This window comes from Periplaneta americana, chromosome 8, assembly GCF_040183065.1.
Source record: "Periplaneta americana isolate PAMFEO1 chromosome 8, P.americana_PAMFEO1_priV1, whole genome shotgun sequence".
Lineage (NCBI taxonomy): Eukaryota > Metazoa > Arthropoda > Insecta > Blattodea > Blattidae > Periplaneta > Periplaneta americana.
Window position 1 is genome coordinate 134,859,536 of NC_091124.1, and position 17,557 is coordinate 134,877,092.

Consider the following 17,557-nt stretch of genomic DNA (forward strand, 5'->3'; position numbering starts at 1 on the left):
GGTAAACAAATGAAGAAATTCTGAAATTAGTGACTATAAGTATGAATCACTATCCATATAAGTGTTAACATTTTTTTTACAGACAAAATGTATATAAATAAAATTCCAAGATTTAAAAGAGATACGACCAAAAATCCATGTGACACACAATCTGTGACCTCCCTGATAAGTATACGAATGTTAAATCTCTAAAGCTGAATACTACTTTTAGACAAGAATACTACTGCCCAGCCATTCCAAAGTAACGGACGTGACACTTAAGACCCTGTATACTCTTAAAAATTTCATAAAGATTTTACATATCGAATATGTACATTTTTTATTAACTAAATTAACACCATTTAAAATATATATGTATAGCCAAAGGTGAGTTAAACTATTAAATTACAGATGGTAACGGACGTGACTTGCACAGATCAAACTTTTCGCATTAGCTCAAAGTAAAACTTTTGTGTTTCTGTTAAGAGTTATAGAATTTTTTTAACAATTTTCTTAGAATTTTATTAATAAGTTTTCTTTTGGTAACGGTTGTGACAAGGCATAGTAACAGATGTGACATTTACATTCTATTGCTTTGTTTCTACATTTCAAAGCAGTAATATTATGTAAAATCATCAGTACCAGTTGCAGAAGACACAGCCCTGCAGTATATATTGACTACATCCTAACTCTGGCTACTAGCAACAGGTATCTATAATGAACACCAATCAAAATACCCCTCATTTCTCGTAAAAAACAACAACTGAATAGACTACAGTGGACTATAGTTGACTTTATGTTGTCAGCAAACAGCTGGATACATTAAGAAGATTGACTGATTCCCAGGAGCTTGTTGGCTTATTTCATCAAGGTAGTAAAATTCTTTCACTCTAGCCTCAAGAACTCTGTTATTTGATAGTCTTTCCCCTAAGTCCTTTTTTGAAAAAATATTTTGTTTACAATTTTCAGGGTTAAAGGTTTATGTACCGGTACTTATTTGTTGAACTACTTATTTACATTTGTCAAGAGTGTTTAGTAAAGATTGAAATGCCATTTTGACTGCTTTGCCAAGTGATTGAGAAGATCTGAATGTGCCCAATTTTGACTTGGGAACCTACATTTTGTGCTTCTATTTTTTTAAATTTAACCTGGCAAATTAGGCTTAAAGCTTCAATTTCATAACACAAACAGTTAGTGTCTGAACTGAATAACCATTGTTACCGGTACTACTAAATAAAACTGAAGAAGATGCAAACAAATATGCCTGTTGTACATAACCTATTTAGATAAAAAAAAAAAAACATATTAAAATATATGTTGTATTCTTAATACAGTACTAAATATGAAAAATCGAACCTTTTAGTTTATAAATATATACAAGTAAATTTATATAACTTATATTTTAATTTTTCAACATTTGGTTGATATTTTTCTGGAATAGTTGTGCCTCTAATTGTAAAACAGAAAATGACCAATACGGGCTTACCAATTTCTTCTCTGTTGAAAATACTGATTGCATTAATATTTTATGCTAAATCATCCTATCAGGTATGTTTACTGTATATATTCAATAATGCACTAAGCTTAATTACATTTGATCAATAAATAATATTATAGAAAGTTATAATGAAACTTTATTTTCAGTCGGTTTGTGCAGGTTTATACTGTATTAGCCAGTGAAGTGTATGCCAAATTATTTCATAGGCTTCTAAAATTATTGCCCAGTATGTGAAGTTCATAAAATGTTCTTCAATACAAAGAGAACAGAGTAGTGTGAGACTGCGATTTTATAAGAAAGCTGATTTTTTTTTTTTTGGATTTGTTAGAATCACTGACAGGGCCCACAACCCCATTAAAAGCCCAAGGGAAAAAGAGAAGTTTTCAGAAAAAAAAAAATATTTTTCCATAAATGTGCAAATTGTTTCGGGCACTAATGAAGAAATCCTTGATTTAGTTTTAAGACATCCTGGTTTCGCACATGATAGTAACATTTTTGTAAGAGTTAAGACTTTATGAGGGACAAATTCATAGACACTTACAGTAGATAACCACAGTGAAGTTATATTAAATTAATTACATAAGTGCTACGTCCTACGAGCCAACAGAAACAAAATTACAATCTTAATCTGAAAATAATTATAAGTGGAGCTGAAAGAACAATTCGAAGATGGAGAAGGAGATTCCCGTGGTGTCTTTATTTTGAAACTCACAATAAATTAAAAAACATCACAAGAATTAGAACTGCTTATGCTATTCTATATATAACACACACACACACACACATATATATATATATATATATATATATATGAATGTCTCAGGAATCTTCTATGCCACATCAATAAATTTAGGAATGCAGTTATATTGTCAGACTCCAAAGCAGCTATTCTATCAATAGTCTCTAAACACACACCTTCATCTCAAACAGCAGAAATAACTAAAATGCTCTCTCAATTAATATTTCTCAATAAAAGAATTGTATTCCAATGGATACCATCCCATTGTGGAATCCTGGGAAACGAGAATGCGGATGCTTTAGCAAAGAAGGGCAGCACTGCTACTTACAGACCTGTTACTAAATCTACGTATTACTCTGTGAAAAGATTTATTAAATCTACATACTTAGACTTCAACAAACAAAATTTGATAACTCAATCCCAAGGGAAAAAATGGAACTCTCTGCATCAAAATCCACAGTTAATTCCCGATTTACCACGAAAATCGTCTGTAGCTGCATTTAGATTGGCAACAGGCCATGATTGTTTGGCCAAACACCTGCATAGAATTGGAATATATCAGTCCCCTAACTGCCCATTTGCACACTCAAACCAAGAAATGGATTGGGAACATCTCAAAATCTGTGCTTCAGTGGCTAGTCATGATAATATCTTTGAAAAATATTGGAGTGCAAGAGGTCAAATGACTTTATTGTCAAATGCCTGGCATTAGAAAACAACAACAACATATATAACAAAGGAATAAAAGCTGGTGACAATTGGAGGGAAGAAGGGGAATTATAGAAAGTCCAGCAGCTTCACTTCCAGTAAATCCAGAAGAAATGAAATTAGTAATTTCAATTGATAAAATCCAGTATTCATAAAATGTCTGAATATTAATGTTAAATACTATTTGCACAATATTGGCTGTTTCAGTTTATTCCTCTCATTGTTTGAAAAATGCCACACCAAAACTAATGACTGCAATCTAGCATATGCATCACATGATGCAACATTACAATATCTGTTTTGCCATAAGCGAATGCTCATTTCATCACATTTTACTTACTACTTATACACATAAGTATCGTTTCTAGAAACAGTTCCTTATTACTTATCACTAGGGTACGGATTTTTAGATTGTTAAAATGTAATTTTAGATGCCTAAAATAGGTTTAAAAGTGTAGGAAATAGTCTCTAAAGAATCGAAATTAGGCTGTAACAAAAATAATGTTTTCTTTAAAAACATGTTCCAAATCATCAGGAATTCACTTTTAGAATTTAATAATTTTAAATGCTTATACACTGTTATCACTACTACTGCTACTACTACTGAAAGTACAAGAACAATAAATATCTAACTAGTTATAAATAAACTAAACAATTAAATGTGAAAAATAAGTTTTAGACATAAAATCAGTACACAAACGAGTCAAATATAATCAATTTTTACCAAGTCTTTTCCGTTAATGTCCATAATTAGCTCCACAATTAATTACTAATACTTTTCATAAATTTTCAACTAAAAAGCAATGCCATCTGTCACTCAGCACAAATTTGTATGGTGAAAATGAATGTTCCCTAGATATCACATGAAAATTTTATTGGGGGATTTCAACGCTAAAGTAGGACGGGAGGAGGTTTTTAGACCAACTATTGGAAAAGAGAGCCTACACGCAATTAGTAGTGACAATGGAGTTAGATTAGTCAACTTTGCCACATCGAAAAATGTAATTGTCAAAAGTACAACATTCCCCCATAAGATATACATAAATATACTTGGACTTCTCCAGATGGATTGACACACAACCAAATTGATCACATCTTGATAGATAAACGGAGACATACTAGTATAGTAGATATTCAAACTTTCAGGGGTGCAGACTGTAATTCTGACCATTATTTGGTGATTGGAGAATTAAGAGAAAGATTATCAGTAGCCAAGCGAGTAGAGCAACAAGTTAATATTACTAAATTCAATATTTTGAAATTAAAGGACGAGGAAGCTAAGCAAAATTATCAGGTCGAAATTTCGAATAGGTTTGCCACTTTAGAAAGTTCCGACGAAGTTGAGAAAGAATTAGATGTTAATAGCGTGTGGGAAAATATCAGAGATAGTATCAAAATTGCAGCTGAGCAGAGCATAGGTTATTATGAAACTAAGAAAAAGAAACCGTGGTTTGATGAAGATTGTTGCATGGTAGTAGAAAGAAGGAAACAGGCAAAATTGAAATTCTTACAGGATCCAGTTGAGGAGAAGAGAGATAATTATTTCAATGAAAGACGGGAAGCAAGTCGTACACTTAGGAATAAAAAGAGAGGTTACTTGAAGGAAAAACTGAATGAGGTAGAAACAAATAGTAAGAATAAAAACATTCGAGATTTATATAAGGGTATAAAGGAATTTAAGAACGGATATCAGCCAAGGGTAAACGTGATCAAGGATGAGAATGGTGACTTGCTTGCAGACTCTCCATCAATCCTAAACAGATGGAAAAACTATTTTGCGCAACTACTAAATGTACATAGGCCAAATAGAAATGATCGGGACGAAATTGAAATACAAACTGCTGAGCCATTTATACCCGAACCCACGCTTTCAGAAGTCGAAATTGCGATAGAAAATCTGAAAAAGTACAAGTCTCCAGGTATCGATCAGATTCCAGCAGAATTAATACAAGAGGGTGGAAGTGCATTATATAGCGAAATTTATAAACTTGTACTTGCTATTTGGGAAAAGGAAATTGTACCAGATCAATGGAAGGAGTCCATAATTCTACCTATTTTTAAAAAGGGGGACAAAACCAACTGTGGTAACTTTCGAGGAATATCACTTCTGTTGACGTCGTACAAAATTTTGTCCAATATTCTTTTGAGGAGATTAACTCCATACGTAGATGAAATTATTGGGGATCATCAGTGCGGTTTTCGGCGTAATAGATCGACTATTGATCAGATTTTTTGTATTCGGCAGATAATGGAGAAAAAATGGGAGTATAAGGGTACAGTACATCAGTTATTCATAGATTTCAAAAAGGCATATGACTCGGTTAAGAGGGAAGTATTATATGATATTCTTATTGAATTTGGTATTCCCAAGAAACTAGTTCGATTAATTAAAATGTGTCTCAGTGAAACATACAGCAGAGTCCGTATAGGTCAGTTTCTATCTGATCCTTTTCCAATTCACTGCGGGCTAAAGCAGGGAGATGCACTATCACCTTTACTTTTTAACTTCGCTCTAGAATATGCCATTAGGAAAGTTCAGGATAACAGGCAGGGTTTGGAATTGAACGGGCTACATCAGCTTCTTGTCTATGCGGATGACGTGAATATGTTAGGAGAAAATACACAAACGGTTAGGGAAAACACGGAAATTTTACTTGAAGCAAGTAAAGCGATCGGTTTGGAAGTAAATCCCGAAAAGACAAAGTATATGATTATGTCTCGTGACCAGAATATTGTACGAAATGGAAATATAAAAATTGGAGATTTATCCTTCGAAGAGGTGGAAAAATTCAAATATCTTGGAGTAACAGTAACAAATATAAATGACACTCGGGAGGAAATTAAACGCAGAATAAATATGGGAAATGCGTGTTATTATTCGGTTGAGAAGCTCTTATCATCCAGTCTGCTCTCCAAAAATCTGAAAGTTAGAATTTATAAAACAGTTATATTACCGGTTCTTCTATATGGCTGTGAAACTTGGACTCTCACTCTGAGAGAGGAACATAGGTTAAGGGTGGTTGAGAATAAGGTGCTTAGGAAAATATTTGGGGCTAAGCGGGATGAAGTTACAGGAGAATGGAGAAAGTTACACAACACAGAACTGCACACATTGTATTCTTCACCTGACATAATTAGGAACTTGAAATCCAGACGTTTGAGATGGGCAGGGCATGTAGCACGTATGGGCGAATCCAGAAATGCATATAGAGTGTTAGTTGGGAGACCGGAGGGAAAAAGACCTTTAGGGAGGCCGAGACGTAGATGGGAGGATAATATTAAAATGGATTTGAGGGAGGTGGGATATGATGATAGAGACTGGCTTAATCTTGCACAGGATAGGGACCGATGGCGGGCTTATGTGAGGGCGGCAATGAACCTTCGGGTTCCTTAAAAGCCATTTGTAAGTAAGTAAGTAAGTAAGTAAGAAAATGAATGTTCCACATCCACCGAAGTAACAGAGAGTATTTCAATTTTGACACTAGTTGGACAGGATGTTGCATTGTAAATCCGTGTTCTTCCCTGCTAGGATATGTGAAACAGGTCCTTCAGTCATACATTTCTCTGCAGAACTTGCTCCAGTTTATCCCATACTTTATTTTCAACAGAACCAGGAACACATTTGGATTTTAAAATACCAATTTTCGAAATAATAATGGATGTTTTGACCTATCAGAGATAAAACATACTTAATAGGTCAAAGTAGGCTTAGTCGTCAAAATAGGCATTTTAGGCACTATTAAAATATCAATTTTAGGCATAGTTTGATATGAAACGTGTAATTTCAAGCTTTTACGAACTTATGTTTTAAGGATTAAAATAGGTTTTTACCTAAAATCCGAAGTCTACTTATCACTTAAGGAATTCTTGAAATTATAAACATTGTCTAATGGATTCGGCCCTAAGAAGTAACATTTTATCTTATTTTCATGCACAACTGCATTTCCAACTGTCTGAATAATGCTTTTAATAATGGAGTTCACTCACATTTTCATATAACATTATAATTTTAAAATGTATAATTTGTGTCACCACATATTCGTAATATGACGAGTTCAGTATAATGCAATGATAAGCCACATGTATGTCAAAGTAAAAATTTCATTGCAATGTAGTATAAAAATAGTCCCACTAAACTTTATATATTTATAAAATATTAATTCCATAGTTTTGCCATTACCACTATAACAGTGTTACTTTTTAAATTAAATTTAAAATTCTATCTTGGTCATAAGTACTTAATACAGAGAGCAATATAATTTTTAAAGGTGTAGTTTAAAAAATGACAAAAGAGAAATTTAAATTTCTCTTTTCATGGAACTGATTGAAATATTTAAACATCTGCAAAATTATCAATATATATGTAAAGTTTCCCATTATACTGTATTGCCCTTCATATTGATTACATGAGTTTTACATTCACAATTAACAATAAGAACTGAAATTGAATTAAATGAAAAATTCCGTGTATGAAAAATACATCATGGTGAGAAATGTTTTCAGTTTAATAATTATAATGGAGAGAGAAAATCCTTTCTTCTCAAAATTTAGAATGCACATTTGTGTCCACCTAAAAGACTGCTGCTTTGTAGTGATCAGTGGTGAGAAACTTTTCTGCAACTAATGAAGATCCAGTATAGTATAATGTAACTGTTAATTCATAAGCTTCTTATAAAATTAGACTTACAAAATGAAAACTGTATTTTCAACAACCTGTGGCTACTTACCATGTTTGCATGAGATTGTTTGGGCCTTGTTTCACTACAGAATTGGTAGAGGAACTTGTTAAACTGCGATGAAGCCAGCCTGTCTCTCACTTCCACTTCACTCACCAACAAAATTTGTCGAGAGGCTTCCTTTGCATTGTCTGGATAAACTTCATGCCTGAATTTCACCTAGATTAATACATAACAATGTTGTTGATGTTGTTATCTTATTGCTAAATGGGGATATTATCCCATTTGTCACACACACAAAAGAATGTAGTAGCAGTAAGAACAGAAGAGATAATGAAAACAAAATTCAACTTAATATCAATATTTGAAAGTATAATTTTCAAAACGTGGATCACGTATGAAACTAATCAAATGTAAGTTATGTTAAAGCAAGTATTTTAGTAGAGAAATCAGGAAATAATAACAAATAAAGGATACAAGAAGAAATCAACAGTTTGTATTAATATAAAAAAGCTAATACCAAAGACAATGAAGAATAGGTATGGTATTCTTAAATATCTTTACATAATTCCAGGAATAATTTATTTCCATCATTTATCTGAACACTTATGTTAGGCGACTGGGTGGTTTCAATAATTACAATCAGTCAGCAATTAAGTTTCCTTGACTGAAATTAGTTTCAATAACACTCATTTTCATTTCTGATCGTTCTATTAGTACTGTATATTAACAGGCAATGTCACTTGAAGAAGACAGTAGACCAGTGAAATTTTAAATCGACAAGTTCTCACTTTTTTCTACCAAAGGTTTCACAATCATTATCATAGTGACTGTACAGTAGCGTGCAAATTAATCCGAACAACGTAATTACTTATGCAAAAACACTCAAACGGGATAAAAAAAGGATCTAAGACATACCTCAGTAATCTATGTGGCCTCCCTTGTTCCTAATAACAGCTCTGAGACGATTTGGCATGGATTCCACTAATTTCCCACAAATATTCATTTCTTCATCGCGAAACCATACATCAATGAGGGCAGAAATCATCTTCCCCTTTGTAGAACAATCCATTTTTTGCATTCTTCTTTTGCAAATTGACCACAAGTTCTCAATGGGGTTGATGTCGGGTGAGTTGTCTGGCCAGGGGAGTGCCTGAATATTCTTCTTGTTGAAGAATTCTGTAGTTTTTTGAGACGTATGGCATGGTGCCAGGTCTTGTTGGAACACACCTCTGCCATCCGGAAATGATTTTTGCAGCTGGGGTACGATTCTGGTTTCCAATAAGTGAATATATTTGTCAGAATTCATCATTCCCTTGATAGGTATTAATGCTCCAGGCCCTTCGTGTGTAAAACAACCCCAAAACATTACTTTAGGGGGGTATTTGGGTGCTTGTTGGAGATGAGCTGCTGTTACTTTTTTGGATCCTTTCCATACGTAAGAAACATGGTGGCCGTGGACCTCGAAATGAGACTCATCGGAAAAAAGTACATTCTTCCAGTCATTCACTGTCCAGTGTTGATGTAATTTTGCCCACATTAAGCGTTTTTGCACATAACAGGGATTAGCAGTTGCTTCTTAATAGGCTTACGAGCCCTTCGTCCAGCTTCCAAAAGCCTACGCCGCACTGTTGTGACGTGAATATTCGCCCCAGTGGTAGCCATTAACTCGCAGGTTAAGTCGACAGCAGTTAGTCTAGGATTTAATTTACTTTTCCTGACAATTAAACGATCATCTGTAGGTGAAGTCTTCCTTTTCCGGCCACAGTTTCCTTTTTTCCGGGGTGTGATGGATCCAGTCTCCCTGTATCGTTTTATGATCGAATTAACAGTAGCCAAACCGATGTGACATTCTGCAGCAATTTGCCTCTGTGTCATAGAAGAATGCTCTGCTAATGTTATAATTTTAGACCGTTTTCGTGGAGTTGTATCCATTTGTGAAGACGACAGAATGTACACAGGATTGCAGTATTAAGTCTTCAACACAACTGAAATGCTTATAAGTACAAAACAACAGGCAAAATGTCACATATTATAAAAAAATGACAGACCTTCAACAATGGAATTACACATACTACAGATGTTAATTAAAGCAGTATGAGCAGCTGTGAGGCCAACAATGACAGAAAATTTAAAAATATGTCGTGTTCGGATTAATTTGCACGCTACTGTATATTACCAAGAGTTGAAGGCAGCATAATGGTATGACTGCATATAAAAATTTTACCTTTGTCCATGAATAAATAAATTTTTAATATGCAATATAATCTATTATTTGGGCACAATGGTTGTACTTCATCTGATAGAGATCACTCTTGGTATTTTTTCCCTAAAAATCCATCACCCTTAGTCAGAATTGAACCCAAGATGCTTGAATCAGATGTAACATGCTACAAAATTTAATTAAACCAGTGATTGATAATTCATTAAATTATTTGTCAACATATCACACCATTTTCATGTGTACTAATACTCCTGAAGTATTAAGATTATGCTATAGGTACTTAATTATTAATATGTACTTACTTACAATCGGACTTATCTCTTGTTTGCTTACCTTGTTCAGTTGTAATTCCATGAGAACATCATGCTGACGTCCAGAACCTCCACGAGCCTGCCATGTTAAATGGGTACTGCGGGGTATTATCTTTGGACTATTCAAAGATGAACTTTGAGACCTGAATCGAACCTGATACAGACAGAAATAATTCACGTAATTCTGAGGTCATGTGGTGTTGTGAAAGGAGAAACTGTTGCAAAAGAAATGCACTGTCTTCTCAGATACAAATACTCTACATTTAGTAACACAACATTAATTCCTCCCCGTTTTGTATTTATTATTCACTTGTACAAAAGGCACATCCCCATTAACAGACACACCAAAATAGATATAGTCATATTTGCAGATGATAAGGCCTTATTAGCTACCACAGAGAATGATTTTCAGATATCAACACATTTTTTTAAATATCACTGCAAAATATTTTAATATGGAAATATCTGTGGAAAAATCCAAAATAATGGCATTTCACGGGAAACATCCTATATGAAGCAAAATTTGTATTGATGCTAAAATTTTTAGAAAAAGGTAACATATTTAAATACTTAGGCTATAATATCTCATATGTACAAGAAAAAGATATACATTTCAAAACCACATATTTTGTAAAAGTCAAGCTCACTCTGGTACAGTGCTACAAGATTAAGAGTGTATAATCTCTTGGCAAGACCTACTCTGTGGTTCTGAAGCCCAGATAATGACAAAGAGGGATGTTCAGAAAGTAACAGCTAGTGAAATGATATTCATAAGGAAAACAGCAGAATACACTATTTGGGATAAAAAACGAACTGAAGACATTTTGGAAAACTGGAAGTAAAAATAGTGACTGACTTCCTATATGAATACAGAGCTAACTGGAAAAGTCATGTAGAAAAAATGCCGGAGAACAGATGGCTGAAAGCGCCTTAAGTTATCGAACTTTCAGAAGACATCTATTAGAAGTAGAAGGCCCTTAAAAAGATGATCATTGAGACTACAATGGATCACTAGGTCCAAAGCTTGAATTGGTTGGTGAGGATATTAAAAAGGCATATATAAACTCCTTACCTTTCATGATAGCATATTATTTAAATACCATTAGCAATGAAAATGATCTTTCATATGTTGTTTGGATACAATGACGCAACAGATTGGAGCACTGCTTTATTTTTCCATCTTGAGTCTTCCATACACTACTTTTAACACTTTTTTATAGAAGATTGATCTTCTGCTTTATTTTTGTTGCATAGCAGTGGCCTTCAAACCATAAGCTGCATTAGCATTTTGTAACCACACAAACTTAGATGGGTGCAAAGTTACTGATGATACATTCCTTATTTTAAAGTATGAAAAAGGCGCAGATGAATTAACACTCCAAGTTTTCTTAGCTTTGCTACTAATAACTAGAATATTAACAAATGTTTTCTGTCAAGACAGCGTGCCAACATGAATGAAAACAACACACATTTCTTTCTTTCCCTTTGCAAATCTGTCCGTATAAATCTGAATGTCATAACTATCTCAGCAGCATTAATTTATTGGATCTGAAGTCACAACAAGGATCTTGGTTCTGTACTCTCACGAACTCATTTGTCAGCCTAATACAACTTCAAATTTATTCCTACAACCATCAAACTTATCAGTATACAAACGTGATTGAATAGACAGATGCTAATTACACATATTAAAAGATAAATGTTAAACCTTTTCCGTTCAAAGGAACCACTTCAGATGAAATAAGTGAATCTAACAGAGTACATTATATAATTCAAACAAATAGTGAATTATGTATGAAGTAAAAAGGGGGAACATAATGGAGATCAGTAGTGCATATGAATGTCATTTAGTTAAAATAGGTTAAAATGGAATAAAAACATAGAACATTAGCAATTATAATAAAGATGTACAGGGTGATTAACGAGGAAAGGTAAAAAATTTAGGATACAATATCTTAGGCCATTTTGAGTGAAAAAGTTCATATGAATATATGTCCATTTTCGAACGATGGCGGAGCTAGATGCATTTTTTTGGTAAAATGTCTCGCCCTAATGTGAATCAGACGTTACCATATGCTGCCGACGTGAGAAGTGAGACAAGGTCACTGATCGCAATGAATGATGTAACATGAGAATCAACATTGTGAGCGATGTGATTAGTTCATTCACCTCACAAACCGGGTGGTGGGGCATTACAAATGTCCAATTGTCTGCCCTTGTCTGATGTAATTATACAGAACTCGCACATAATACAAATACAGTATCACTATCAGTTCACAGCAGTTCAATCAGCTACCTACAGAACAGTAGTTATACAGGTACAGTTATCGAAAGTGTTAAGTTGTGTTTGACAAGGTACCTTCTAATTTTCGATTGCAGAATATGCCGATATTGTGTATGTTTATAGTTTATGCAATGGAAGTTCCTTGTGTGCTGTTGCTGAATATGAATGATGCTTTCCGAACAGAAGGGTACCAGATCGAAGAGTATCTACTGTCTATGGGGTTGGATGAAAGACTTGGCATACCAACAGAAGGTGGAAATGAGAGAGGCGCTAATCGACCGTATATTGGATGCTGCACGCTGCATAAAGAACAGCCACGAACAACTCTCCCGAGAGATGAGCTCGATTCATGCCCGGCGCAACAGTGCATTGAAGCAGAAGGGGGTACCTTTGAAAATGTGCGAAAACATCGACCCCGAGTCTAGAATATTAAGTATGTATGCGTATGTGAATGTAAACTTTAAATTTGTCCGTTATCTGTCTCTAAATGCACGTTAGTACAATGAAATCCCAGAAGTTTTTGTGAAATCAAAGAGTGATATCTCTGTAACCGTTCGAAAACGGACGACCCATATTCATATGAACTTTTTGACTCAGAATGACTTCAGAATTCACATCATAAATCTTTTACCTTTCCTCGTGAATCGTGAATCACTCAGTATATATGAGTTAGTACAATTATGTTTTGGTAGGAAGTAATAATTAATCCTTAACTTGTATTAGAGGAAGGAATTGTGAGCAGATCAAGGGCATTATATGGCAATGCCATGAGACATAAGTTCGTAAAAAATTACAAGTACCAATACAAATGTGTTTGCAGATAAATGAAGCAGGATTGTAGCAGGTGACAGCATATACAAAAATATGAGTTCCTGAGTGTTGTTACAAGATAAAATTAAATTGAATTCAAATCAAGATTTCTGGTATAACTCCCTGTAAAGTTGATTTGAATAATTTCGAGGGAAAAATTGTTCCGGAGCCGGGTATCGAACCCGGGACATTTGGTTTAACGTACCAATGCTCTACCACTGAGCTACCCGGGAACTCTAACCGACACTGATCCAAATTTTTCCCTCTATATCCACAGACCTCAAAGTGGGCTGACAACCGTCAAGCAACCAACTTCGAGTGCACACTCACTCCGTGTGACTTAAATTGTGGTTTTCTGTTAACGAACAGTGACGTGTATTATGCAAATCAAGATTTCAGGTATAACTCCCTGTAAAGTTGATTTGAATAATTTCGAGGGAAAAATTGTTCCGGAGCCGGGTATCGAACCCGGGACCTTTGGTTTAACGTACCAATGCTCTACCACTGAGCTACCCGGGAACTCTAACCGACACCGATCCAATTTTTCCCTCTATATCCACAGACCTCAAAGTGGGCTGACAACCGTCAAGCAACCAACTTCGAGTGCACACTGACTCCGTGTGACTTAAATTGTGGTTTTCTGTTAACGAACAGTGACGTGTATTATGCAAATCAAGATCAGGTATAACTCCCTGTAAAGTTGATTTGAATAATTTCGAGGGAAAAATTGTTCCGGAGCCGGGTATCGAACCCAGGACCTTTGGTTTAACGTACCAACGCTCTACCACTGAGCTACCAGGGAACTCTAACCGACACCGATCCAATTTTTCCCTCTATATCCACAGACCTCAAAGTGGGTTGACAACCGTCAAGCAACCAACTTCGAGTACACACAGACTCCGTGTGACTTAAATTGCGGTTTTCTGTTAACAGAATGATTTGCATAATACACGTCACTGTTCGTTAACAGAAAACCACAATTTAAGTCACACGGAGTCAGTGTGCACTCGAAGTTGGTTGCTTGAAGGTTGTCAGCCCACTTTGAGGTCTGTGGATATAGAGGGAAAAATTGGATCGGTGTCGGTTAGAGTTCCCGGGTAGCTCAGTGGTAGAGCGTTGGTACGTTAAACCAAAGGTCCCGGGTTCGATACCCGGCTCCGGAACAATTTTTCCCTCGAAATTATTCAAATCAACTTTACAGGGAGTTATACCTGAAATCTTGATTTGCATAATACACGTCACTGTTCGTTAACAGAAAACCACAATTTAAGTCACACGGAATCAGTGTGCACTCGAAGTTGGTTGCTTGACGGTTGTCAGCCCACTTTGAGGTCTGTGGATATAGAGGAAAAAATTGGATCGTGTCGGTTAGAGTTCCCGGATAGCTCAGTGGTAGAGTATTAAATTGAATTGATTGCAAGTTAATTACATGTCTTCATGCATTGAAGAAAAGACGAAACGTTCACAACAGATTTTGCCTTGAAATCTGAAATTAAATATGTAAAATATAGGTTGGAGGATTATTAATGTAATATATATATATATATATATATATTACATTCCCTCTTTTTTAATTCATACATAACTCACTAACTTATTTGTTTGCATTATACCGGATGTTTCAGACCACATGTATCAGCCTTTTTTCTCGAAAACTATATGATACTGGTTGTTTATAAAAAAATTTGATAACCAAAACCTATGTAAAGAATCGATTGGTGGTAGTACCATTCCCCATAACAAACCAGAAGTAGGAGTACCTGCGGTCAACTTCGAAATTTCAAATGAGAACATGGGTCATTGAAGGTGGCATTGGAAACTACTTTTAGAAAGAAACAACTTTTACTAAAATTTTTTTTTTCTAATCTTTATTGTTTACTCACAAAGCAACAAAAATGGTATCTTCTGAGAAATGTTATATGTTGTTTATGTAAGTAGGCTACACTCTTCATAGTAGTGTTCAAAATGTATGCTATCCTGTGCTAAACAAGGTTCTGATCATCTCCTGACATCCGTGATTGCACTTCAGCATAGCTGAGACACCCACAGGCTTCTCTAATTGTTTGTTTCATGTCTTCTCTAGTTGTTGGAAGCACCTGGTAGACCATATCTTTAATTATCCCCCACAAGAAGGCTTGCCTGTGACTCAGGATTGCACCATAATACAATGTTTAGAGTTCTGAAAGACAACAAATTTCATTCATACCATATTCATCTCCATCAGGAAGTTGGGGGACATGACTTCCAGACTCGCGTTGATTTCTGCAACTGGTTTCTAAACACAAACCGTGATTTCGAGCTCAGAATTCTGTGGACTGATGAGGCAACTTTCAAAAGTAATGGTCAGGTGAATCTACAATGCCCATTACTGGTCTCTGGTTAATCCACACTGGTTACATGAAGTGGATTACCAGCACGTGTGGAGCCTCAACACATGATGTGGCCGCCTCGGACACCATCATAGGACCATACTTTTTTGAGGAGAACTTGAATGGTAGAACGCACGCTTCCTCCAAAACATTATGCACCAGTTCCTTCACGATGTTCCCCTTGAGCTTCAGTTAATGATGTAGCTTCAGCAAGACGGCTGTATGGCTCACTTTTCACGTAGGGCTGGACAAGTTATTAACCAGTTATTTCCCTTACGGTGGATTAGACGAGGAGGACCAGTAGCTTGGCTGGCCCAATCTCCTGACTTCACTCCAAATGACTTCTTCTTGTGGGAGAGAATTAAATACATGTTCTACCAGGTGCATCTAACAACTAGATAAAACATGAAACAAAGAATTAGAAAAGCCTGAGGGTCTCTCAGCTGTGCTGAAGTGCAATCACGGATGTTAGGAGGTGATCAGAACATTGTTCAGCATAAGATGGCGTACATCTTGTACACTTACTATGAAGAGTGTACGTACATAAACAACATACAGCATTTCTCAGAAGATACCATTTTTGTTGCTTTGAGAGTGAACAATATAAAAGTTACTTACTTACTTACTGGCTTTTAAGGAACCCGAAGGTTCATTGCCGCCCTCACATAAGCCCGCCATCAGTCCCTATCCTGTGCAAGATTAATCCAGTCTCTATCATCATATCCCACCTCCCTCAAATCCATTTTAATATTATCCTCCCATCTACGTCTCGGCCTCCCCAAAGGTCTTTTTCCCTCCGGTCTCCCAACTAACACTCCATATGCATTTCTGGATTTGCCCATACGTGCTACATGCTCTGCCCATCTCAAACGTCTGGATTTAATGTTCCTAATTATGTCAGGTGAAGAATACAATGCGTGCAGTTCTGCATTGTGTAACTTTCTCCATTCTCCTGTAACTTCATCCCGCTTAGCCCCAAATATTTTCCTAAGCACCTTATTCTCAAACACCCTTAACCTATGTTCCTCTCTCATAGTGAGAGTCCAAGTTTCACAACCATACAGAACAACTGGTAATATAACGAACAATAAAAGTTAGAAAAAAAAAATTCAGTAAAAGTTGTTTCTTTTTGAAAGTAGTTTCCAATGATACCTTCAATTACCCATGTTCTCATTTTAAATTTCGAAGTTGACCACAGGTACCCCTACTTCCGGTTTGTTACAGGAAATGGTACTACCTATCAATCGATTCTTTACATAGAGCGTATTCCGAATCTCACCGGTGAGCAATCCAATGGCATCACGGTGTTCCGAATTCCACCGATGACGTCATTGATGCTCCACCGGTGTCGCACTGGTGCCATCAACTTGCAGAGGTGGTGGCAGTCTCCATCAGCCGCCATCAGTGAATCTGATTGGTTCTTGTATAGGGCGGGAATTAGCAGACGAATGACATCGTGCACTGTTGTGTCATGGCGGTGTGTTCTGCTTTAGTTCTGCTGTATTGTTTGTAATGAGCACAACGTAAAAACAATATGTTAATGGCTTATGAGCGAACATATCAACGGACCAGTTATTACTACCGGTTCAAGAAATAAGTTGTTTATGATCTCTTTTATTTGAACAAGATGGCAGTACGGAAATTTCGCAAAATTTTGCTAGCATAGCACAGATAACCACTTACACAGTCGCCATGACAGCATCGATTCTTCCAGCAGCTTTGTCCCTTATTTTCGTTGCAACGTGACGTCATTGATGCCACCAGACCGGTGAGATTCGGAATACGCTGATAGGTTTCGGTTGTAAATTTTTTTTTTTTATGAACAACCAGAATCACATAGTTTTCGAGAAGAAAGGCTGATATGAGTAGTCTGAAACACCTGGTATAATGTACTCAGTAGGTTCACTTATTTGATCTGAAGATGGTTCCTTTGAAACGAAAACGTTTATCATTTATTTT

At 35.7% G+C, this 17,557-nt stretch overlaps 1 protein-coding gene across 2 annotated transcripts in view; it reads right to left on the reverse strand.

The window, feature by feature from the left end:
- Positions 1-17,557, reverse strand: part of Atg2 (Autophagy-related 2) — a 326,693-nt gene that overhangs the window by 48,346 nt on the left and 260,790 nt on the right. For both annotated transcript variants that reach the window (XM_069833677.1, XM_069833676.1), the window contains exons 29-30: positions 10,158-10,289; positions 7,652-7,819 (exon numbers count right to left, since the gene is read on the reverse strand). In XM_069833677.1, the coding sequence (XP_069689778.1) occupies positions 7,652-7,819; positions 10,158-10,289 (300 nt within the window). The remainder of the gene's footprint in view (positions 1-7,651; positions 7,820-10,157; positions 10,290-17,557) is intronic.